The following is a 25,271-nucleotide window of genomic DNA, read 5'->3' as shown; positions in this document are numbered from 1 at the left end:
GCAATATTATCATGAGGTGAAAATTATTCATTAAAAGCTCACAGAAGCATAATGAACTGAAGAATAATTAACCTTTACTATGGGTTTATTTCAGTCTGGACTCTAAACACTCCTATACAGGAGTGGAAGAAGAGGAGGAAAACTCCTGGAAAGGTATTAAAAAAAAAAAAGGGGGGGGGGGAGGTGAGGAGAAGGGAGAGATACAGAGAAAACACACACAAATAAATCAAATATAATAAACTTATCTGGGAGATCAAGAAAAATATTATTTAAGTTCGTTTATGCTCTCACCTATACCAACACCCACTTTATGTGGTAATTAAGAGGACTGATTCAGTGCTCAGTGGGGTTAGGGAAAAATTCTCATACCTGCATAATGGGAATTGCATCTAGATCTTAATATCTTTTGCACTCGTACTTGCATATAAACATAAATTTTATGGTTCATTTTCAGAGGATATTCTGAGTGTGCATGCTGGAATTTGTTGAAAGGAAACTTATAAAAGATGCAATCTGTATACTTCAAAGAAACCAAAGTCCTTTTGATTTCATGCAATTGAAAAGTTAGGCCAGAATCTTTCTGGTGTGTTTAAATGTTTAGAAACGTCTAAATCAATGACACTTTTATGAAATTACATCACAGTTTGTATTTGTCTTGAAAGGATCGAGCAGCTACCTTAGTAATTGTAAGAAACTATCTTTCAACGATATGAAGCATTTCAGATGCATGTCAAGAAGGAACCTTAGAAGATGAGATGCTAAATTAGAGGTTTCTCTGCCAAAGTAGTAGCTGAATTAAGAAATTCTTCAGAGTATACCTGACTGCTGCTGGCCACCAGCTAATCTGCTGGGGTTGCACTGCTGCCACTCCAGAAGAAAAATAAACGGCTTAAGAATGAAAAGCAGATAGGAGGATACCACCCCAGAGAATACCAGCCTGAGAAGAAAAGGCGATTTAGTGAGTCCTCACACGTTTTGAGGTGAGTCAAATGCTTTAGCAGCTCTGGAGTCCATCGAGCCTTAGCATGCCTTCATGTATCACATTCAAACCATTGAACAGACCTTAGTAAACTGTGATGTTGTTTGTGCATTTTTAAGTATGTTGTTTAGCAACTAATTCCATCAAGAATGAGTGCTATTTGCTGAAAATTAAATGAGAAAATAGGACCACTAATTCTTCATTCAGCTTGTATCCTGAGCAAGGGCACGCTCACTTGGCTCACTGTAACCTCTAATGTGTAAAGAAGGTGAATAGGACAGATAATGTAAATGCTGGTTTTTGTCTGTAACCAGAGCTATTTGTCTGCAAGGTGGTTCAGGCCACTCACTATTCACTGTTTTGTTGTTGATACAAAGAATGGAACTCTCCCTTTTATCAAAAAATGCTCAAATCTGAACTGATAGCAGACACTAGCTCTATTCGACACTCAAGTACAGAATGTTTCAAAACAGAGGTACCATTTAGGAGGGTGATGGAAAGGCCCATGCCACTACTAGAAATAATCTGCCTGCAGTTGTGGTTGTCCTCTCAGCAGAAAGAAACAAAGACTGGTCTAAGGCTATTCAAAAAATCTTTAAAGTGATTCAGATTTTTTAACTGATGATAAAACCTACGCAGAATAATCAGAGTGGACAGAATCTGAATCAAGTGATGTTTAATAATTAGATGACCCAAAGAAAGAATTCTGCTGAGCTTTTCAATAATATATCTTACTGCTACTGCATGACATGTGTCTACAGTGTCAGTTTAGCAATCTTTGATTTACAGGGCAGGTCAAAGGTGTATGACTTCACATATATGTAGTCAGAGCAAAAGCACTGTGCAAGTACTGTATGGTGCATATTTTGTGCTTTTTAGTGGATTTTTTCATACTGAACTCTTTATTACTAGGTTTCTGTATTGCTGTTGGCTTATTTGAAAGTGGGCTGGATATGTCTAAACAAAGTGTAATGATATCTGGATGTTTTTCTAGAGGCCTTCTATAGACAGCTATTGAGGAATGGTAGGAAGTATAATTTATAGCAAAAGATGCTTGATGTGAATAAATTTGCTTAAACTGCTAGTTCAGAAGGAAGTTTCTACATGATTCTAGATATGTTCTTCTGCCTCCGTTCTTCATCTGTAAAATCAAATGTCCTTGTCTGGGTCCTCTGTGTATTGTGAAGATTGAAGCTGCCAAAGACTTTGAGGTGTGTAGATTGTTTGGTTATGAGCCTAAGTATGTCAGTAATGAAAATATTTCTTTTGATATCAAGGCCTTATAAACCTCTAAACTGTCTTTAGAACTTCAGGAATGGTCAGTTAAGTCCTCTTAATTCAGCGTGCCTCAGGAATGTAATTAGGAGCATTTCTGTCCTGACTTTCATTTCTAGGATGCATTATACCTGTGAAGTTATCGTAAGAGTGAAGACAGTGTGTCATTTTGTGTTAACTTTTTTGTCAGTTAATCTTTGCATTTTATGCTGATGTATTTTGTCTGATTTATTTTGTTACAAATAAATTTGAAATATTTCAGATGTATGTCAGGAAGTAGGAATCATTTTAAGGAGGAAGCAATTTGGTGGAGCTTCCCAGGACAATGTCACAGGTGGCAAAACCGTTTGGTAACACTGGTATTAACCATAAATGAGTGTGGAAATACTTAATTCACCATGGAAAAAAAAAATCAATTGCCATGAAAGAGTGGCATATATAAAAATATAAGAGGAATCATATACAGGTTCCGTTAAGCAAGTGTAGTAAAATAGCCTCATATTCTTGGAAAAAGAATAATATTTTTAAGAAGAGCAGAAAGTCCAGCAACTACAATCAAACATTTATTATAGCTTTTTCCACTGTAGTGCTTACAGTTGCAAGTAAACTTATTTCATTTAATTTTCATAAGCATTTAAATTGCTGGTTTATGGTCAGAATATTAGCCATCTAGATGTACAAATATTACTTGTGCTTATAATTAACTGAATCTGGAACTATGTAGGAAGAGAATTCATACCTAATACATTTCTTCTAAATGCAGGGGTATAAATAGAAACTATGTAAAACACCCCAAAAAACAACCAAAAAACCTTCGATCAAAACCAACACAACAAACCAAACCTGTCATTCCTATATCCCACTTAGATTTATTAGAAAGGAATTCTAAAATGGATATTTTTGCACATGCTGGATGTTAACCAAGTCTCTGGCAAAACTTCTAGCAGGACGGTAACAGGTACGTATCTATAGTTAGGCTGTTACAGGCTCAGGCACACATCAAGTGTACGAGCTGAGGAACCTCTGCCTTGTTTGGTGTAACGTGTGCTCTTGGCTACATGATGCAGCACTAAATGTGTAGTCTTCCCATTCACAGTGTATCTGCATTTAGTCCTTGTAATTATGAAAGAGATGGGCTGAGATGTTACTCCAGGATCCATGTTCTGATTTAAGAAAGTAATCGGGGAAAAATGATGGGCTTGGCATTTTCATTTCTCCTTCCTTAAAGCACAAAAGCATTTAGAAATCTTCCTTTAAATGCCTATGGGCACCTTTTAAGACCTAGAAGCTTCTAATTCAGATAAATGTTAAAATTTATAACCCTTTGTCAACTTTTGGATCCAATCTAGAATTAAAGTAGAAGGATTATTCCTCTGATGCTAATTGACCTACATGAATTAAAGGAGTGTTTCAGGTTTGATGCTCCAGTTGGTTAGATTACTGTCTTAGTATTTGTAACAAAGATAAATTCTAGTCATTGTAAAAAAAGTTTATATGTCTATATTCAGACAAGTAAAGCTTACTATGTGCGTTCAGTTTTGGTCTCTGAGGAAATAAAAATTAAGGTCACTGAGCTGATGACAAATTCAGGTCAATAATTACAAAAACAGTATCAAAAGACTTAACAACTGGAGTTACAAACCCAGGATTCTGAGAGACATTGAAATGACATTACATATGTGAATAATCAACCCTATTTGCTGAAATCTCTGAACTACTATTGTAGGAAGGGTTTTAAGTCCTCAGCCTGCATTCCAAGTTTTCTGAGGGATAGGACAGGAGTAGTTGTAAAGATCTCCCATCACCAAATTTCTTAAGGCATAAAGATGATCTCAGTTAAACCTCCACCTCTTACTCAAAGTCAACAGGACTTTGAAAATCCAGTCTATCTTCCCAGTGCTTGGAGAAGACCTGAACTTCCCACAGGTTGGTGGGGAGCTACTTGCTCAGTGCAACTTCCCTGTTGCTCCAAAGCCAGTCCTTCCCCGCTCGGCTCTTTCCTGGTGATCACACTGTCATAGGGACCCCTCTTGCATATCTTCATAATCACAACCTGCTGGGATGTTTTTAGAGCACACTGTCTACCTCCTACCACTGCAACAAAGAATTCCAGAGGCGTGCGAAAAGCTGTTCTATTGAACAAAGTGCTTTCAACCAAGAAGTCAGCATAATTATAGGACAAACTAGCACTAGGCTGCCGCCTGTCAGCCAAGAGAATTATCGTTTGTGTCAGAGAGATGGAGTAAGGAGGGAAGTGGGTGGGAGGTAACTGGAGGAGCTAATCTGGGTGACAACTTTACCAAAAGAGTGTGTGTAGGATGACAGTGAACGAAGAGGAGAGTATGGAGGGAGATGCTATTGAACTGAAATAGAGGAAGAAGCCTCAAAAAAGGATGATGAAAATTTCCAGAATCTAAAGAAACAGGATGTGGGTGTTAATGGGTAGTACCAGTCAGTATACCTGGACCCAGAGAAGGAGCTGATGTGTACGGAGCCCTGTTCTATTTGGGAAAGGCTAACAGCAGCTAATAAGCACCTAGAATCACATCCATAGTAAATAAAGGAGTAGTATGCGAGACTGTAAGCAGTTTGATGTTCGCCATATGTGGTAGGGAGGCACTAGGCAATGAGATTTGTAGGAACATCTAACAAAAGGTAGAAAAAGTCTTTTGCTATAACAGGCTTCTGGGAATAAATTGAGGACAAAACAGCATGGAAGATAAGCAGAAATAAGGCAAGTGATACCAAAGGGGCTAGGCAGCTTGTACTTTCTGAAGTGCTGTGTTATGGTAGAAGTCAGGTACTAAAGGCTGTGCAGGACCTAGTGGAACTGAAGAACTTTTATAGCTGTTTAGTGTTGTTTTGAATTTCTGATTCAACAATTGCTACTTCAGAGCAAAACTCATATACTGGGGCTTACATCTATTGAGTATAGCATGAAAGGGGTAGCTGGAACTAAAGAAACACATACTCTGTAAGATATTTATTGTGCAGTTTCATAAAATTCAGAGTATGGAAGCTTGCACTGTATATTAGCTAATTTTAGCTGAGCAGAAGATATAACAAAGATTGCTTTACTCTGTGTAAGTTTAGCCCTTGCTGACATTTTAATCTTTTATGAAATAAGGCAGGACTTTTAAGCAGGGACAATTTTAACTCAGACAGAAGGGCAGGGTTACTACCCTACCTGAAAATGTCTTGTTCCAGCTCATGAGTCCGTTGTTGGTCCTCCCGATTCTGCTTTTGCATTTCTTCTTGCTCTTTTGGAGTAAGAGAACTTAGGCCATCCAAAAGCCATTTTTCTCGCAGGGCCTTTTTCTGATAGGGGAAAAATACAGACAAGTAAGTGTACTTTAAAAGTTAGGCTATTCAATCATTTACTGTATTTGTCTAGATACCATAGAAGCGATCCACATTCTTGTGTTGTATCTAGCATAAGGCAACCTGATAGCGGTAAGTGCCACTGAAAGGGAAATATTACAAAACATTTGTGTTTTGAGATTGTTCTTAATAAGTTTGGTTTTAAGTCAATGTCCCATTTTATTAGTCTACCCAACAAATTCCTAGAGGATTTCAGTTGCTACCTGTAACAGGTTAATATTTATAAGTGGATCCAGTGGTGTGTTTGTCCTCAATAAAGCAAAACAGTTGTATGAAACCGTACATACTACAGACTCATGCAAAAAAACCCCAGTCAGAAGTGCTATAGTTTTATTTCAATAGCCTGAATTTCTGGGGTCATGGCATTGCACAAATTCGGGGAGGGGGTATAAAAGGTGAAAAGTTTCTATACATAAGATTGTATAGGAGGAAGAGATCTCTAGTAAGTGAAGCAATGCTGTCTCTGGAATTTACAAGAAACTTGCGTAATTATGGTAGTGAACTTGCATTTCATCTAGTGAGGATGTGTGGGGTAAGAGCAGGACTGGAAGGGTGGAGTGTGGGTTACTGATGTCTGGTTAGTGTTTCAGCAGATGTGTGTATTTAGAACTGCTGTTGTAGGGGAAATCCAGGGTTTATGTATTGAGGTCCTGACCTGTTTAGTGCCTGTGGAGTTCTTTCTGTACAGTAGTGGCTTATAAATGGGTATATTGCATGTGTACAGGTGAGTGCATCTCTCAGCTGTGTCTTCAAATTTTGAAAAACATGGCTGTATGCACTGATTGTTTCCTATAGCTGCTTTACAATATGAAAGGTGGCATGTGAAAGTCACCAGAGCTCTCTATTCCTGATGGGGAAAAAAATATTCATGGAGATAAGTTCATATTTGCAGCCTAGAGGTTGTAAACCATGCAAACTCTCTTGTGGTCTTTTCACTCCCTTCAGTCTAACTCAGGAAAATAAATCCAGTTGCTGCCTTGGGGAAGAACTGGGAATCAGAGCTCCTTAGAAAAACTCTTTCAACAGGGGAAAAAAAAGCATGCATGTAAGGTTTTTAATTAACCATGAATTTTCCATTTGTAATTTAGATTTCTTGAGCTGTCTGACTTCTATGCTAGTATTTTATTTTTTTTCCCCTGTATAGTTTCATTACTTGTAAGATGTGGATGAAGATTAAATTGGATTTTGACTACTGTTGCTTTGAGGCAGATCTATGCTCAGCCCTGATGAGAAGGCTGTATTAACCATAGTGCTGCTCACAGTGCCTGTTGGAGTCCCTGTCAGCATCCTGTGTGCTGAGTCACTTAAACTGTTGCTTCCTACGATTTTCTGTTTACTGTATACTCTACACGAAGTTATTACTGAGGCTCAACTGATGGAGGAGGATGCATGTAGGACTTGATTGCAGTTAAATGCAATTTTCAACTTGCTTGATGTGTGACATACATGACGTGATAGAAACCGTGGCTAAAACAGGCTTGTGGGGAATTCTGTGGCACTCCACAATATTTTTTTTGGAGGTTGTTTTTGAACATAGGAGCAATGTTTGCAGTTGCCTTTGCCCTGTGGGACAGTATTCTCTCTCTCAGCATTGGATCCTGGGAAATGTGTGGGGAACAAGAGCTGCTCAAGACTGTTCTGAACCTTGACTCTGGCTGTAGAAGCAATTGGCAGCACTTCCTGGCAGTTGTGTCTTAGGCTCAAATGAAATAAATGCAGATTTTATAGAATGATTTTACCTGATCTGGTACATGCATATAGTCTGGTGTTGGTACAACCCTTTTTTAACCACAAAATACTGTTTTTTTTTTTTCTCAAGTTGGAGGGAACAGTTATTAATTCTCTTTCAATCAAGCTGTTCAGATTTTAATGATAAGTAGGCCTCTTAGAAAAGTGAGATTTTTAATCCTGGCTGGAACTGAATTAGTCTAACGCTGTTTTCTCAAAAAATGATTCTGTAATTCCTGTGAGAATTACAGCAGGGCTGGCACTGTAGACCTCAAACTGATAACACCTATTGAAATCAACAAAAGCTTCATGTACCTATAGGGTTAGGCCCAAGAAAACAAACTCCCTAAATATAGGCATAACATAATAGTGATACTTTTTGCTTTTTCCTAGAATAGTTTGCTGCTGCTCCTAACTAAATGCCATGTAATCTTTTTAATTTAACTAGCCATTTTTGAAAGAATGACACATTGCGTAGTTTGGAAACAGCCTTTGAACAACAGACCATTTCAAGGCTGCTCCACTGAGGCATTGGCACAAGCCAGTGCAGGAGCAGCTGCTTTGGGGCTGTTGGGTTCTTCCTGCTGTCTAGCATTTCCTTCCACTGTAAAGCATCTCTAGCTCGGTACTAGGCTGTGCATGTGTTATAGCACTTATATGAATGCACTTTCATTTTGCATTAAGAGAAAGGGATACTTACACACTGTAATGTGATAAGACCCTGGTAATGGCCAGAGTGCTGGAAAGCAGTCACTTTCTTTTATAAGTTTATGGTCACATCAGGAGTACTGTGACAGTATACGGCAAATTTTGTGAATTCTGCCCTATGCGTGCTCTAGGAATAAGTCCACTGTAATCCTTAACAAGGTTAGACTAACACTGAAAGATTCAGCCTATCCTGGAAGGCACAGGTGTTTTGAGTTTGTGGGTCTTGATCTCCCAATGGTATAGCAGCTCACCTTGTGGCATGTTAGGGGAGGCATAAATCATTTTTGCAGTTTTCACAGAGGATGTAGTTCAACACTGTTAACTCCTGGAATAAGAAGGTGTGTGACCAGCACCTACAACGTAACACTAATGGAGTTCAGGCATGTCAGAAACAAAAACTTAATAAGCTAAACTAGAAAAGCTCTTGGAAAGTACATGCAAATCAGTGCTGACCTACACTTTTCAAGCAACTCTGGTCCTTCCACTTGTTGCCTCAGTGAGAAGGATTCCATGTAGGAGGAAGAATTAGTTGCTGGTGCATCTAGAATTACTTGAGGATGGAATTTTTCTCACTAGCAGTCCCCATTACCCCTTGCAGTTCCATGAAGCCCTATCCACGCAGGTATCTGTATTTGCTTGCATGTCCTCTGCTTCAGGTGGTAGAAGTGCACGTGTAGGGAATAAATATTCTGTCTCCAGTATGGTTCTACCAGACAACTGAGACCTGTTGTGATACCTCATCTGTCTCCTTACTAGAAAGAAGTTTAGCTTGGGGACAGCAAACTAAGTCACTATGAAGCCAAAGCAGAGATTTTGATTTACAAAAAAGAAATTTTAAAAAAACCCCAAACATGCACATGCAAAACAACCTTCTAAGGGCTATAAATACGAATGAAGGACAAAACAAGGAACAGGATAGTGATATCCAGCTAACAGGAACATCTATATGACAGTGAGATTTACTAACCTGCAATAGTTTCCTAAGGGACAGGTGCAAGTTATGTTGAATAGGTCATAGAGCTCTAGATTTCACCATACATAACTGGTAGGAGTATAGATGAATGAAATCAACTTGACTTGTAGGAAAACGAACCCTCAATAAAACTTTCAGAAGTGCCTATACATTTTGGAAGTCTAAATCTGTTTTGAAATGATTTTCTGCACTAGATTCTTGTTTGACACCATCGAAATACCTGAATTAGTCTGAAGCATAAATGTTCATTAAAGGCTTTTAGGGCATTGAGTAGAGGATGTTCATAGAGTAATGTTGTGTCTGATATTAGGTGCCTGTCTTAGTACTCAGTTGGAAAAAGTAGTCTCCACTTTCTGTCTTCCAAATAGCTAACGATATGTATGCATTTATACACTATACATACATATATATATTTAAATGTATGCTTGATCCCTTTTTGCCAAGTGAATAATTTCCTCTACAGATCCTTGATTTGCCTGATATGCAATATGACTGATTTTAATTTAAAAACTTTTCTGTATGATATCTGCATGATTCTTTCATAGAACAGGCAAAAAAATCACATCTTCTGTCCTCTTCCAAAGCAACAGCATTTCAGAAATATTTTTCCAGGAGTGTTTTAGCTTCTGTAAAATTCCATAAATCATCTTCAGAATAAGTGTAAGGTGGGTTTTTTCCTTATCTTTTTAACTCAGTGGTACCTATTAATCTTAGCTGAAGGCATGTACTAAAACTGTAAGGCAACTGCCCTAGGACTCTGTCTGCACACAGCAGTAGTGAGGATTAGCTGGCTGTCTAGTACAGATCAGTTTATCCTCCTTAAAAGAAGGGCAAAAGAGTCGTTCTGAATTTATAGGCATGGAAACTTGAAAGATAAATCGCAGTACTCCATGTAGCCGTGTATTGAGACAGAGGAAGACAGTCACATTTGCTGCTCATTAGTTACAGGACTTGGAACAGATATTCCTCTCTATTTTAGGCAAGACATTACAAAATTGGTCAAGCCTGTCCTTATTGTCACTACCTTCTAATAAAACCTAAGCATGGGTGATGTCTGTGTTGGCTTGCCTGGCCCAGTGAACTAGTTTATCATAACTTTTCGTTCTTTTGGCTTGACACAAAAGAAGAGGGTGGATGAAACCCAGGATCAGATGTCTATTTTGAAGAGTCATCTGTCTTAAAGATAATTCTCCCACATTTGCTCAAGGAGATGTGCCATGCTCTTGCTATTGCATTCAACATATCTTACTGTTTATCCTCTCACTTAATTAAAAGGGTATATAGAATACCAAGTTTTGCATATTTCTAGAAGCATGGATTTTCTCATCTCCATAACTGACATGTACTGCCAAAGTGCAACAGACATTTAAAGAATGGTGGTGTTGGGCAGAAATGGCTGCAATTTCAAATGTCTACTGAGGTGGATCTTTGGGTTTGTTAGTAATCATGAGTCTATCAGGCCATATTTCAGGACAATATTTGCAGCATTTATGCTTTTTTAAAAAAAAAAAAAAACCAACAAAGAAATGGTATTATTTTACGGGTGTTATTAAACAAGCTGACAAAAGGCTACAGCCAAATAAAAATAGGCTGCTTTTTCCAGAAAAAAGTGCAATAAGACCTCATGATTGTTTTGCACCCTGTACCAAGTGAGCTTGCTTCAGAGGAATTAAGTGAACACACCCAGTCTGAAATGTGAGGCTTAATTTTCAGCTGTGAGTTATTCCTAGTTATGATCTCATTTTATGCTATGAAAGTGATCAAATAACATTAGCTCCTGAGTGTAATTTTTTTCAAAGGGTGATGCTTATTAAAGTCAAATGGAGTCCTGGCAAGACTCCAAAAAGCTGTGAAAATTTGACAGTAAAAGCATGACTTAAATGCATGAAGATTTGCATTCCAAAATCCAAAACCTTTATTCATGCTGAATGACTTGTGGCTATCTTTAGTTACATAAATCCAACACTTTACTTACCTTTAAATGTTGGTGCTTCATTTTTTCCTCTTCAACTTTTAGACGTTTCTGTGCAATTTCTTCTTGCAGTTTTCTTTTGTCCTACAAATTCAGAGAACAACAAAACTGTGTTTAGAGAAATTACTTGTGGCTAAAAGAGAAAAATTTGTTTAAGTGCTGTTCAGTAGGGTGAACTCAATCCATGCAAATAAAGCCTTATTTTAAAGCTTATATGATGCTCAAGCAGTGCGTAATTCTAGCAGCAACAGCTTGTCTGTCCTATGCAGGTACGGTTTCTGTTACTCTTTCTCTGACGTACATTTAAACATGTTAACGACCACAAAGCAGGGATGATCCAAATTAAAAATAATTTACTGTTGGGAAGGGTAGGGGGGAGAAAATAGGAAGAAATAACATTTGAGCATAATTGTACGTACAAAATGAGATTAGAAATGGGTCCTGACCAAAATTCCTAAGGCAGCCCACACATCATTTAGGAGAGCAAAGAGTTTGCAGAGTCTACGCTGTGCAGCTGTGATACATCACTAAATGAAATAGGCTGTTGGTGAATCCAGCACTGAGCTTATGTATCTTGTGGCTAATAGCTGAAATAAACAGGAATAAATAAAGGCATAGAAATTTATTTCACTAGTCATAGTGGTGAAGATGGACACAGAGAAATGTAGTATGCTTCATATATGTTCTTAAAAAAAAAAAATTGTCTCTGCAAAGGCTGTTTTTATGGCTGCTGAACTTTAGAAGGAAAAACCTCAAGTAGTACTGATCTAGCATAATGCCACCTTCATCCTTTTTGCTCCGGATTATAGAAAAAAGGAAATGGGTGAACAGTCTCTGAATGCTGGCAACACTTGATCTTCCTGTGTCTTCATAAAGCTGCTGTCAGGTGGAGTATCCTTGTTGCTCTTCTATATGAAGCCAAACGTTGATTTAGTATTTTGTGTCCTCAGCAGCCAGTGGGAAGGAAATCATGCCAAAGGAAGCTAACTCTTACAAGCAGCATTAATAGTCTATTCTCTTTGTCAGCCTTAATACTATAAAATCCTGTTCTTGGACATGGAAACTATTGCACTTGTTTCTCAGTATGATTTAGGCAAGTAAATTTAATAATCTGTTGTCCTGTGCAGATGTGTTTGCTGATCGGAGGCTAACCCCCTTTTCCTTTCAGTTGGAACAGATTACCAATAGGTATGTTTTAACAGTCTGTTTTCAGACAAGTATGTTTTCAGGAGTTAAGTTCTTCACAAACATAAGAAGAGACTTGCCATTTCAGCTCACCTGAGCTGCATGTAAGGAGTGTAGAAAGTCAGTAAGAAGGAATTGCTGGGCATAAGACTGGGAGTTGTTCTCCACGGTTTCCCTAGGACCTGGGATTTGGAAACAGGAAAAGCCATAGTGTGCTTGGCTGAATCGCTTTGCTGTTATTAGAAATTAGCAGTGGGGCCACAGGCTATACGGACGCTTTCTTGAAGGATAAGAAATAGAAACAACCACCTAGCCTTGTGGAGATTGAGGGCAGGACTACAGGCTGGCCAAGCACAACTGATGGCATGCTGGGGGTTAGAGGTGAATGAGTGTCAGTGACGTCTTCTCTCTTGCAGTCTGTAAAGTGCGGTAGCCATCTATAAACACTATCTGTGCTTTACAGTTTTTCCTGGATGGTGTTAGTCTGCCTCTTTAATACACCGAGCAGGTAGGAATCTTGTCTCAAGATACATACTACCTTCATCTCTGTAATGGTTTTGAGTTTTGCCTATGCTCTTTAATACAGTTAACAAAGCTACTGATTTAGGATCACTACAATGTAATTTTTCTGCAATGTCCCTTTTTAAAGACTTTATCCAAGAGGTGCTATGCTGGATTTTACTCAGCCAGTCCTGACTTTGGAGACATAACATCTGGTCTTTGACCTTCACACCTTTCCTTAATTAGGAAGAAATAATTTCCTGATCTCATTGTATAAATGGCCTTTAAATAACCCATCATTAGATGAGCAAAGTGCAAGAAGAGCTTGCGTTTACAGATTGTTACAATTTTGAGGAAACTGCTTTTTTTCTTTACTGAAGTTCTAGATAAGGTTCTTAACGAGAAAATGAACTTTTACTTAGATTATACTATTAAAAATATTCTAAGTAAATTTAAATATTTTCCTACCGGTGGAGATGTGCACTAAGACTTTGGGCAGTCTGAAATGAGAAGTGGTACACAAAAATACTGTGCAGAAACAAATAAGTGTAAAGGCACAAATAACTACATTTTAAATTAACTGTGTAATAAGGAACTTATTCAGTAATGAAAATTTTGCCTGTTTCTCTTGTTAGAGGTCTAGAGAGGTTTCTTTTGTACCCTGTTTTTTTTTTCTCTTAAAGTTTTCTACTTGTATCCCTTGGTGTTCTAGAATGTTTTCATTTCACTGGTTGGTAATAAACATCCATTATACAATTATCCAGATTAAATAGGTTGAAGTAGATTGTCTTTTATATATCTAGTCAAAGCAAGCTGAAGGTCTAATGCCAGAAGCTAAATTCAAGGAAGACATATGAGGAACCATTTTGAACCTTGTGTTGTCAGAATAATTGTCAAAACCTGTTAGGGCACTTCCTACAGTGTATTCTGCTATGCTTTGTCTTCAAATCATGTCTTGCCGTACAAAGTTTTGACTATACATGTAATGGAATAAGTCTTTATTCCTAGATAGTTAACAGATCCATGCTTCTACTAAACTTCATGCTTTGCCCCTGTAGATAATCGGGTTGCTGGCAGAAGTCCTCTAATCCTCTCTTACTATGCTCTTGTTAATGTAAGCAAGATTTGCTTTTTGTGAAAGAACACCTTCTTCCCTTCCTCTCTATTGTGCATCAGTGCAAGGTGAGACTTGAGCCTTGGTCCTAATTTTACTTTTACTGAAACATATAGGAATCTTTCCTGACTCTTGAGCCTAGAAAAGAATTGTGTTCTAAATTGGATTTATCTGAAAGGAAGGGAAATGCATTTACAGAGCAGTGTCTTGCGATGTACCCTATGTGCCAAGTCCGTTAGTTTGTGTCAGCATTCCACAGTGGTGCCAGTGTTGGTCTGCTTGCTCCCATGGCAGATGCCGAGTACTATCAAGGCCTATGGAGCAGCTAATGTTTTAGCTGAAGTATTTTTGTTTTCATGTAATTTTCCAGATGTAATGCTTGGCTATTGAGTGGTCTTATCGAGAGGTATGGACACTTTAGTCTGATGGCACAAGATTGCAGAAATAATTCAAATCTTTAATCGTAATTCAAATCTTCTGTCACTTTTGTTTTCCCATAGAATGGAAGATTTGATGACAAAGGATTAAGCCTAAGGTTCCTCTTTGACTGTTTTCTCTCAACATGTTTACCACAGCAAACACTAAAGTTTTTGTATTTTAAGATATGACAGTCTCTCTAACAAAATGGATGCATCTTATTTTTTACTTATTCTATTCTATGTATACCAGCAGCAGGTGGAAGCTATATAACAGAGAAAACCAGTTCCTCTTCAGAGCCATGGGAGCATCAAAACATTATCATAATAACAGGGTCTTCCCTTTTGCTTTGCTATATAGAGAAGATACGAAAAAGAATTTGAAAACCCATAGTGGCTCTGAGAGCACCAGATGCTGTAAAGGAGCCAGGCACCAACAACAGAAGCCAATTGGGTTTTAGTGCAAGTGTAGTTGTTTACTGCTCTGAGCACCTGAGTGCACCTTGCTGTCCTCTGTTAGATCCTTTACAACATATATCTTGTAGGTAGCTCTTGAAATTCCTAGGTATGTTGCTTGGGACAAACCTTCCCAGAGCCACTGAGTCACTCGCAATTGTAATGTGTTTGTTTTCTTAGACAACTCATATTGCAGATTCTTAAACCTGATGATAACTTTACCTTATTTAGCCTCCTTCATTTCTGCAGTGCAGTATAACAAACACACTGAGTGTTTTAATTAAATGCTCTCAATTGATGAAAGTAGAGAGCAAATAGTTCCTTTACACAGAAAGCGTCATAAATGAAGTCATGGCCAGAACCCAAATATGATTACCTATTTCCTGTAATGCAAGAAGCTGGAAGCTGTCACAGTTTCTTAAAATACTTCTCCAGTATTTGTCTGGAGGCAAAGATGCAGCCAGAGGACGCTAACCCTAGGACGTTCATAAGAGTCCTCATTGGACAAGCGTACTGCCCCGTTCCTCCTGCCAGGTACCAGGAAGTATAAAACATAGCAAGGCCCGGACTCCTCTGCAGCGCCAAAATATTTCTTATCTTTTGAGCCCATACACTAGAGACAAAGTCCAGGTTATGAGTCTGGTTCAAACACCATGACAGTTAGAGAAACAAATATACTCTACACCCTCTAAAACATTTCGTATTACCTTATTGTGGGCTTAAGTCAGGTCTCAAGTAAATAGGATAAATGGGCTTGTTGGCTTTTATCAAGTGTCATAATTAAACCCCAACCTATTCAACTCCTGTAGCTTTCCAGTAATGTCTTCTCATGTTTAATTTGGTTCCAATAAGGTATTTTTAATTCTGCCCACCATTTATTCAACCAGTAGTGTTCTCACAACTAATCTGTCATGCTAAGTGTGTGAAACATACCTTTGTTCCCATTATTTATTTTTAAAGATTGCCTGTGAGTGATCCTTCTGCAGCTTTCATCCCAAAGGGCCAAATTTTGTTTCAGTTTAAATCTTTTGAGATTGAGTAGGTTTCAGTGGAATCAAATCAGATGAGAATTTGGATTCAGACGTTTTCGTTACATCAGGTTATAGATCTTTAAAAAATAACTCAGTGCTTTCTTTAAAACACAATAAATCTTTTGAATCAAATGTCCCTTTAGAAGAGAAACTGAAAATGTTTTCTGATGTCTTCAGCATAAACTTTATGAAGTCTTTTTTTTTTTCTTTCCCCTCCCCTCCCCTCTGAAAACTGACAGGTAGGGCTTTGCTTAATCCAAGCTTGTCCTTTTTTACTGTTCAGATAGAAATATTTATTTTGATCATTAATAAATCAGAAACTGTATTTGATTCTACAATGCACAACTAAAAATCTTTCATCTCTCTGTTTTGCTGTGAAACGGGAAAATTATCTATTTGTTCTGGAATTCTCTAGCTGCCTTTTGACCTGCTGTCCTTCAGGCAAACATTCAGTTGTGATGATAGTAATATGCATTTTAGACTGTCCAGTAGTGATTTGCACACATACTTTCACTGCTTTGAATTTAATTTGAAAGTGCAATACAACCCATAATAAAGTCAGTACAGGTAAATTTAATGTCTTTAAAGCAATAGCTTATAAACCAGAATTAAAAAATAACAATATCAAGCAGACATAAGTCTCTTTCTTTTTCTGTCCTGGGATAAATCATTCTTCAGAAAGCACACAGTAGCTCATTAATACAATACTACTTCTAAGCCTTTGGTTTTTTGTTTTTAATAGCAAGTTATAACTATAAGCACTTACTGTTATAGCCTGGAATCTTTCTTTCAGCAATTCAGTTTCCTCCATTCTAGAAATCAAAAACAAACAAGTAGTGAAGGAAAATAGAGTGAGACCATAAGCAGAAAGCCTCCTGGTGGGGCTACAAAAAAGGCAGAGGTGATTTGATCCAATTCCTGAGCAGCGAAAAGGCAGAATTTTTGACTTGTCAGGAGAGTCCCCGAACAGATGAGCAGATCGGCCCAGACAGACACATGTAATGAGGGTGTGTAGAAGAGGCAGACGTGGAGAGCGCTGGCATGAGCTGACTGACAAGTTGGAACAGTGGAGCACAAGCCCTTTTCCTTCAGAAGCTGCCAACTCTTTGTTTTAATGTGCTCAGTTAGCATGCCACTGCTGCTTTAACTGTTAAATGCCCAAACCAGAATTTTTCAGGACCATGGTAGAAGTAAACTTTTATTATTTTCCTATTCCTCTTTCTTCCCTTTGTGTATTCTTCTGGTGATAAACAGATATTTTAAACTTAGTAAGTATTCCTATTTCTTATGAAACTTATTTCACCTGTGCGTTTTAAACTGTTGCAATATTAGTCCTGTAGATGGCATGGGTTTTTTTGAGATGGCAGTTTTAGTTTCCTAGATGAAATTTTTAGAGAAGCTGTATTCGTAGCTGGAAGAATGCTTTAGAACTGCTAACCTAAAGTAAAATAAACTTTAAGCAATCAGGTCTGTCATTGAATGCAAGTGTTAATCTGTGCAATTACTGGTCAGCTATCTAGGACTCAGGGGAAGCTTTGTCTAAGTAAGGATTTCAGGATCATCATTTCAGCATTACCAAGACGAGTCTAAAATGCCAGCGGCTCTCATGCTGGATTTCCATTCAGCTGACTTGAAGGGGTTTTTTTTGCTGTAGATTTCTGCTGAAAACAGCGTTATGCTCCTCAAGAGATGTCGTACATTTTGACCTTTCCGGTTACAAGAGTGGGAGTCATCCTTCCAAAATCAATGTTAGGAAATTTGCAAAACAAGTGGCACTGTCTCTAGTAAAATCCAGTTGTGGAAAAAATTCTAAAGTGAGATAAAGCTGAATTCAAACAGCATAAAGATGTAGTGTGAATCTGGAATCCCTTTGTGACCCTTGGTATCATGTAACTTAAGTAAGGACGCCGACAGGAGAGTCAGTCAGCGTGTTTTGGTTTTTTCCTGCTAATTCACTGAGATGACTAAACTCAGCAGGATTTGGTGAGGGGTTTTACTTTGCATGTCAGTACAGTGACCTGAATCTTGGTGGCAAATTCTAAGGTGTTTGAGAATTGAACACCTGATGGTGAAGTTACATCCTCATAATTCAATATGAATCAATATTTAATTTCAATTTCCACCTTTCTAGTATGTCATGATTCATCCATATACACAAGCAGACTACCCCCCTCCACACTGGGATTAAGGATATGTTAATGTTTTGTTTATACTATGATCCACCCTGAGGTTTTGTTCAAACTTGCAAAGACCCCATGTTTTATTCTCAAGTGAAGATTTTTTTTTTAAAATATTAATATATGCCTCATTTGTTCAGCACCCGAAATTAAAAAAATTACCACATAAAAGCAAATGTGAAGTTCAAAGGCAAGTGTACTGAGGTATATCAAGAGACAGATTACATGGGAATTTAAATACGTTCAGTTTATGGATTTGAGAATATGTTCAACCACCCCACTGAATTAAATATATTCTTGTTGCAGAAGCCAATAGAGACACAGTCTTTCTGTTTAATCTTTCATAAGTTAGTATAACCTCCCTTATTATATTTTGAAAAAAAAACCCCAAACTTATTTCGTCTTTGCATTCTGTGAAGTTCATCTCAATTTAATCATGAATGTGGACTTCAAAATGTCTAGAAATATTTAAAGCAGCAAATGATAACATCAGAAATAAGGAAGTCTGTTTGGGGTGAGAATCTGTACTCTGATATAAATGGGGTTCCATTCTCAACAGGTGGAGAAATGAGATCGGTATTTCAAGTTCAAATTAGAATCAATGGGATTGCATAACTTTGAAATTTTATTATCTAAAATATTTTCCAAACTTTATGCTCTAAAATTATTTAAATATACTTTAAAAAACCTCACTTGTGGATGTTATATATTTACAGACTAGAAAAATATTAAACATGTCTTTCCCTAGTCTAAACCCCTAGATTTTGAAGTAACCTGAAGATGGTTTCTAAAATGTTGCTTCCCTTTTTAAGTGACCATTATAAGAAAGTACTTAAAGTACACTTTAAATATTTTTAAATTGTTTACATCCTATATATCCCCTTGCTAGGCAGGATTTGTTGTTCAGTCAATAGGATATTTTCCAGTTATCTTAATCCTTTTCTAAATGGGATTTATGTGCAAGAGAAGAAATGGACCAGCTGTCATTTTGTCTTCCCCTTAAGCCTGATTCACCAATAAGAGTATCTATGGTGTTATAGGTTAGATCAGTGAATCTGAATAACTGTGTTGTCAGTCTGCAGGATTCTTGGAATGAGGTTTTTCCTGCCAGAAATATATCCAGAGGAAACTATCTACCTATTCTGCAAGTTTAAGGTGGGGGGGGGTGGAGGGGGGAGAAAGAAAGAAAGGAAAAAAAAAAAAAATTTGTTAGCCTGTGTTTCTGTAACTGACAACTATGTATTTTTCTTTTGGTAGAGCAGATTCTCCGAGTTATGCAGAAAATGTTTGTTGTATCACCTGAGTCATACAGGTTGGGTTTTTTTGGCTTCACGTCTTCCTTTGTTCTTTTCCATTTTGTGCTGGTTACCTAATGTAGGAGTAATAATGAGAATCTAAAGCACAAGACGAAACAGTTGCATTATGGAGTCTTAAAGAAAAATGGGTGGAAATTTAGAAGCCTGCTGAACTAAAATCTAGAGGTAGGACCACAGAAGCACTTTCACAGCTGGAAATGCAAGTTCTGTTGTCCATTTCTGGATCAAAATCTGAGTACTGGCAAGGAGAAATCCCTTCACTTCACAACTGTCCCTGGCCACATTCTACAGACAAAACCATCCTCAGTTCTACTCTTACTCATTGTACTGGGATTTCTTTTGAAACAAATCATTAACCTAAGGTAATATATGTACAGTGAGTTATAGATTATTGTAGTAGCAAACAATAATTGCTGCTAAGAAGAAACATTAAAGGTAAGGAGCAAGAAGCTTTCACTGTTTCAAAAAGTGAGTTTGTAGTAATGGAGTTTATCAGGTTGTTTTCAACTGTTAATATAGCCTATACTTCTGGAAAGAGTGGTTACTGAGTTCATGAATCACCATTTTGTGCATCTTAACTAGTCTGATTATTTTGCTTCATGATGAGCTGCCTTCTGTAGCTGTGTTTGAAACAGGAAAAGGGCATTTTGAACTTGACATCAAAGTGAATTTTCTATTCTTACAGTGAGCAAATGTACCGCCACTATGCATCCGCATGTAGCCTTGAATCTCTGACAGCAGAGGAATGAAGAGGAGATAAAATTTATTGAATGTTCTTCATTGAAAATGTCTACTGCAGCGTCCTGTCAGTTGACCCAAAGGTTTGGTGTCTAGGATGCCTCAGCTGATTGAGAAATGATCTCTGCAGTTAGAACCAAGATTTTGCATTTTAAAGGTGAAAAATAAGCCAACAAGAAATTTGAAATGTGAAGATCTAAAACTTTTTGTTTATTCCAGATGAAATGCATGCAAATAGACAACAAAAGCCTTCGGGCAGTTGCTCCCAAAACTACTTTTTGTTTTAGAGAGACTTTGTCTTTAGCTGCACGTTATTTCTCAAAATAAACAAGGTTTAAAGGTTGGTTGTGAAGGCCATTTCCACCATTAGTTTGCAAAGTACTTCCAGTTGTTTCAGTCAATAGTGCATTAATGTTGCACAATAAGCAGCAAACAGCTTTTGTCTAGGAAGAACTCTTTTGAGGTTCATCGTGGTGCTATATTTTTGGCTAAAAAGCTTAAGACAGTTACACTTCTCAGCAATGGAAAACTTAGCCCTCAGTAAATAAAAGGCTTGAAGTCCAGGGAAAGAATAGTAGCCAGAAGCAGCACCTATTGCATTAAACGTGTTTTACTTTAACCTGATTTCTTTCATATTATAAATAATAATATTGATTTCCTTCTGTGGCTCATACATCTACGGCTTTCTAGCTTCTCAGTTTCTGTTGGTTGCTAAATCTTCAATCTAATGACCTAGTTAGCATGTGGGATTGCCTGACCCTTATCAGGTGAATAAAATTTAAGATGCTTTCTTTTATACTTTAGACAGTCAAGATTATATTAGCCAGTATGCTTAAAGATATGCCATAAATTGGGGGGGGGGGGGGAGGGGATATAAAAAAAGCCCCATGTCCCTCCATCAAATTATACAATATTAGAAATTATGAAAATGTGTACATTTTTAGGATCTTAAAGAATGTTCATAACAAAACCTCTGCCAGCTTTCAGGAGGGATTAAAATTTTGCCTTGAAGGTCTATTTTGGAGAAGTAATTCCCTACTAGGTTGGTCTTAATGAATTTCTTGGGTCCTCTCACTGAAGCAAAACAATATCCAAGTATCTCAGTTTTATGAAGCTAAATTCTACCTTCTTTACTTGTTTGAGTAGACACACAGCCTGAATCTCTGGGAGGAAAAGCCTTGACCTATTATGTTTCTGTTGGTACAACTCCCTTCCTGTTGCTATTCATATCTATGAATATATGAAGTCTTTAAAATCAAACTAAAGAAACAGCTGTTGGTGATTGCCTCCAATTGTTTTTAAAACATTGATTATTTTAAGCACATTTTATAATAAATCTGCTTGTCAGATATCTTTCAATATTATAGAGAAGTTTTAGAATGCAGCACAGGCTCCCCCATCTCTTCCATGGTAGGTTTGTATACTGTATGCACAGTGGAGCCTACCTATAAATGTTATTGTGCTAAATACAAATCATCTTGCCCCTATTTTCTAAAATTACAGAGTGAACTTTATCAAAGTCTATTGATTATTTTTTAATCAGTTAAACATTTTTTTGGCAGCTTTTTTCATTTTCCCAGACAGTCATCAATTCTTGGCCTCGTGTATTTTGGAAATGTTTTATGAAACTCTGAATGTGGGAGGCTTTCCAAAGCAGCTTGAACAAACTGTTGTCTCTGATTTAAAAATCACACTTCAGTGAATAGTTTAAGTGTAATTACTGTGGTGATATTAAATGTGAGAATGTGTTCAGGTGCCTAGATAAGTGATAGGATTGTGTTTAGTTTTTGTTGTTATTTTTTTAAGTGTAAACTGAAATAAACTCACAAAGTGTAAAATAGGCAGGATCAGAGCCTTAAACATGTTGTGGAACACATTGCCTGCAACCCAGCATTTTCCAACTGCTGCAGATACACGCTTCTAAGAATAGTGCAGAGTTTTAAATCCTACCCAGCCAACTGTGTGGGGAATTTTTAGCAGGGCTCTGAGAACCAGCTTTAGTTGTTGTGTAGTTTAATTGCATTTCATTAAGGGAAACCAAATACCCCATAACCAGGGCCACATCCTGGGGAAAGTAACAAAACCCCCAGGGGTGAGGTGCTGTCCATAGTAAGGTAAACTGCAGGACATATTCTGATTTTTGTGAATGCTTAGTGCCAGGTGTGGTTTCTCCAAGTACAAGTGCTGTTGATGGAAGCCTTTAAAGTATATGATTTGGTCTGGATGCAGAGCTGAAGTAGGAATTCCTTAGGAGAAAGTCTTTCTGCTGGGGTGGGGTGCAGGGACAAGGCTGGAGGTGGTGAAGCCATTCAGCAAGTTCCCTTAACAATGAACCCCTTGTTTGGAGGCTGAAGAATGGAAGCTGTGTCGGTTACATCAATTGATTCCCATCTCCTAAGGCATGGGCAGAGTGCTCACCCTGCTCCCCTGGGAAGCTGCTGAACTAGCCTGTGCCTGTAGCAAGGTCTACCCTGAGCTCTGGAGCTCAGGTGTTCTGCAAGATGGGATGAACCTTATCTGATAGCTCTCAGCAGAGCAGAGAGGAATTACTGCTTTCTCCACCCACACTTCCAGCCACATTTTCCAGCCACTTTCCATCTTCTGATTACTCTGTGAAGCAATTGAATTTGCTAATCTATTGGGAAAGTAATTTTTAAAAAACCCAAACCTAAACCCCCAAGTCCATGAGTGTCCACTATGCCAGTGAGCTGAACTGGCTCAGTGAGAGAGGAGAGGAGCAGTAGCATGAAGGAAGGAGGAGTGAGATTCTTGCTGGGAGATGAGCAGCAAGAGAAGAGGAGGAAATGAGACTCTTCTGGCAGCAGTGAGTTGCTGGGTGGACTCGGCCACCTTGCAGGCCTCAGGCTTACCTTACCACCATGGTCCAGGGACCGCAAGAGACCTTATACTGATCTGTATAATAAGCATGTACATTTAGCCATTTATCTGAAACTTGAAACCGCTGTTTCAAAAACATGATGACTTCAGACTCTGGCAATCCTTCCTGTGCTTCCAGATATTCAGTATCCTGCACTGTGGGTGGGCAGAAAATATCCCACATACTATTTGTTTTGCGTAAGCCTTTCCATGTATTAATGGAAAAAAATACGTGATGTGATTATGCAAAACTTTATTGTTAGCAGAGCTGATAAGAACATTTATGGCAGATAACACTTGTTGCAAATATGGGCCTATTTTCTTCATTGAAGAAGACCTATTTTTTTTGCAGAGGAGTTTGTTATTTGGAAGCAGTGCTTGAGAAAAACTCTCAACTTGTCAGTCATTCAAACTGTTAACTTCAGCTGTCCCCTGCTTGCTTGCAGTGCTGGGTAGATCATCTGAATAACACGGGGGCTCTGACTGAACGGCTGACGCCTGCTGCGCGGAGTGCCCAGCGATTCAGCCTCAGCTGCTTGCGCTGCATAGTGATCCGGATGCCTGTGAGAGTACGTCATCAACTTATGTTTTTCAAAAGATTCAAATATTTCACTTCTGCTTCTTATAGCACTGTGTATATTTACTTCATCTCTTACCTTAGACTGGTGATTATTATCTAGGAGCAAAAACCTTGGTCTAATGTAGTTTCCTTTATTTTTCTTGTAAGATTTGATTGTCAGGATTTCAGACCTGTTTCATAGCTATGTTTTCTTACCAGGAAGACAATATTATCTTCCTTCTTTTCACCTGAATCAGAAGTGGATCTTTTGAATGATATTCTACAGTTTGCTTGGTATTCACTTAGGGTGAAATTACATGAGAAGTTTGAACTGATATAATGGCTGTGTGGTGCTGAGAAGAGGCATCCTGCTTCTCTCTCTCTCTGGACCTGTATTCCCACAGATTACTTGGACGTCTCCTCACTGAATCCGCTTGCTAAGCTGGCAGGGAACTAACCAAGCAAAAAGGTGGCTTCTGCTGAGCTAGTGAGTCAAAGCATTGCCCAGAGAAGTCTGAGGAGTGCCAAAATGTGGAAAAGGAAGAGGGCAGAGGGTGGAACTGTGGCTACTGGAAAATGCAAAGGAGGGGGAAAGAGCAGGGGAAGAGGAGGGAGGAGTAGGAAGAAAGGGAAGTAGTGGTAAGCTGTTAGATGTAAATTTACCTTTATGGACTATTTAACACAATGTGGGGAAACCTTGTTTTTCTTTTTTCTTCCCCCTGAAGGCTGAATAGACCTTTCAAACACTGTTGGCAGATCAAAGGTGAATATTTTATTACCATCCATGAATAATGCAAAAAATACTCTCACCGCAAATTGCATGAAAGAATATTTTGGAATATAAAAGCTCTTTTCTTACTATATCTTCTCAGCTGTGAATAAGTCTTACCCAGTGACATCAGGAAAGCTAAGCTAATCTTAATTAGATGTAATTTCTGAAGAGTGTCTTTGCAAATTTCTCCTCTGCCTAGCAAGCAGGATCTTTGGGAGATCCATTATAGTCTTTGTATAGATTTCTCACTGTCCAAATGAACCTGGAGACTGATGGCCTGTGAAGGCTGGAGTTAGGTACTATTTTAATCATCTATTTTATCAAAACATTTTTGTATTTGAAAATAACACCATTGTATTTAGCCTGTAGATGAAATGACTTTTTGAAAAGGGTTTTGATGCACAGTGTTAACCTGGAAAAGGGGCTTGTCAGGTTACTTCTTATTTCATAAAGTAGTATAGTAGCTTCCTGTAAAGGGATCTAACTATATTGTCAGACTTATAATCAATAGAGTTAGGAGACTTCAAGAAGCCAGTTCTTGGGGTTTGGATTAGACACTTAATCCACATTTCTTGCTTCTGAATTGGACATAATTAATCTTGGTGTTTGAAGGAAAAATCAAGAACACTCTAGCGGTTCCAGTTAACTGCTACAATCCTTTAATTTAGTTGGTCTATTCTCTTATTTTGGCTGATGCAGCTCAGGATTGTAATAAAAAATTGTTGTTATCTTGTGGCTGTTCAGTGCTTGTATGACAAGTTTTATATTCTCAGTTACCAGGGGACCATCAGGAATGGGAGAAGCAGCAAGGAATGAGTGGCACACACAGTAATCTGTCCTTTCACTGAAGGAACACCACACATCAGTATCAACAGCTTTTCACATAGTCTACACTTCAAACACCAGTAAAAAGTTAATAATTAATTTATTTAAACATGGCGGGGTGTGTTTTTTCTGCTGAGATTCAAGAATGTTCTTTATGTAAATATCCTTTCTCCAATTGCATGAAGTATATGTTCACGTAGGTTCATATTGACCCTCTTTTCTCTTAGGGGACAGCCTCTTATATAAGTATTGTTTGGAATTTATACCATAAATCTCAATAACTGTTGC

At 38.0% G+C, this 25,271-nt stretch overlaps 1 protein-coding gene and 1 long non-coding RNA gene across 3 annotated transcripts in view; one reads left to right on the top strand and one right to left on the bottom strand.

Annotated features, from left to right (window-relative positions):
• The window catches only part of PALMD (palmdelphin), a 55,280-nt gene that overhangs the window by 11,969 nt on the left and 18,040 nt on the right, over positions 1-25,271 (bottom strand). The window contains exons 2-4 of one of the 2 annotated variants that reach the window (XM_010297971.2): positions 16,486-16,531; positions 11,020-11,100; positions 5,442-5,572 (exon numbers count right to left, since the gene is read on the bottom strand). In XM_010297971.2, the coding sequence (XP_010296273.2) occupies positions 5,442-5,572; positions 11,020-11,100; positions 16,486-16,531 (258 nt within the window). Of the gene's footprint in view, positions 1-5,441; positions 5,573-11,019; positions 11,101-16,485; positions 16,813-25,271 lie in introns of those variants that run through there. The other variant, XM_075760013.1, reaches the window with a different exon arrangement.
• On the top strand, positions 65-23,456 carry LOC142602768 (uncharacterized). Its single transcript, XR_012836561.1, has 3 exons — positions 65-153; positions 788-980; positions 23,274-23,456. It is a non-coding gene; the product is annotated as an uncharacterized LOC142602768 (long non-coding RNA).

The sequence above is a fragment of the Balearica regulorum genome, chromosome 8, assembly GCF_011004875.1.
Source record: "Balearica regulorum gibbericeps isolate bBalReg1 chromosome 8, bBalReg1.pri, whole genome shotgun sequence".
NCBI classification, from domain to species: domain Eukaryota; kingdom Metazoa; phylum Chordata; class Aves; order Gruiformes; family Gruidae; genus Balearica; species Balearica regulorum.
The sequence above is the reverse complement of the archived record's forward strand: the minus strand, read 5'-3'. Positions and strand labels throughout refer to the sequence as shown.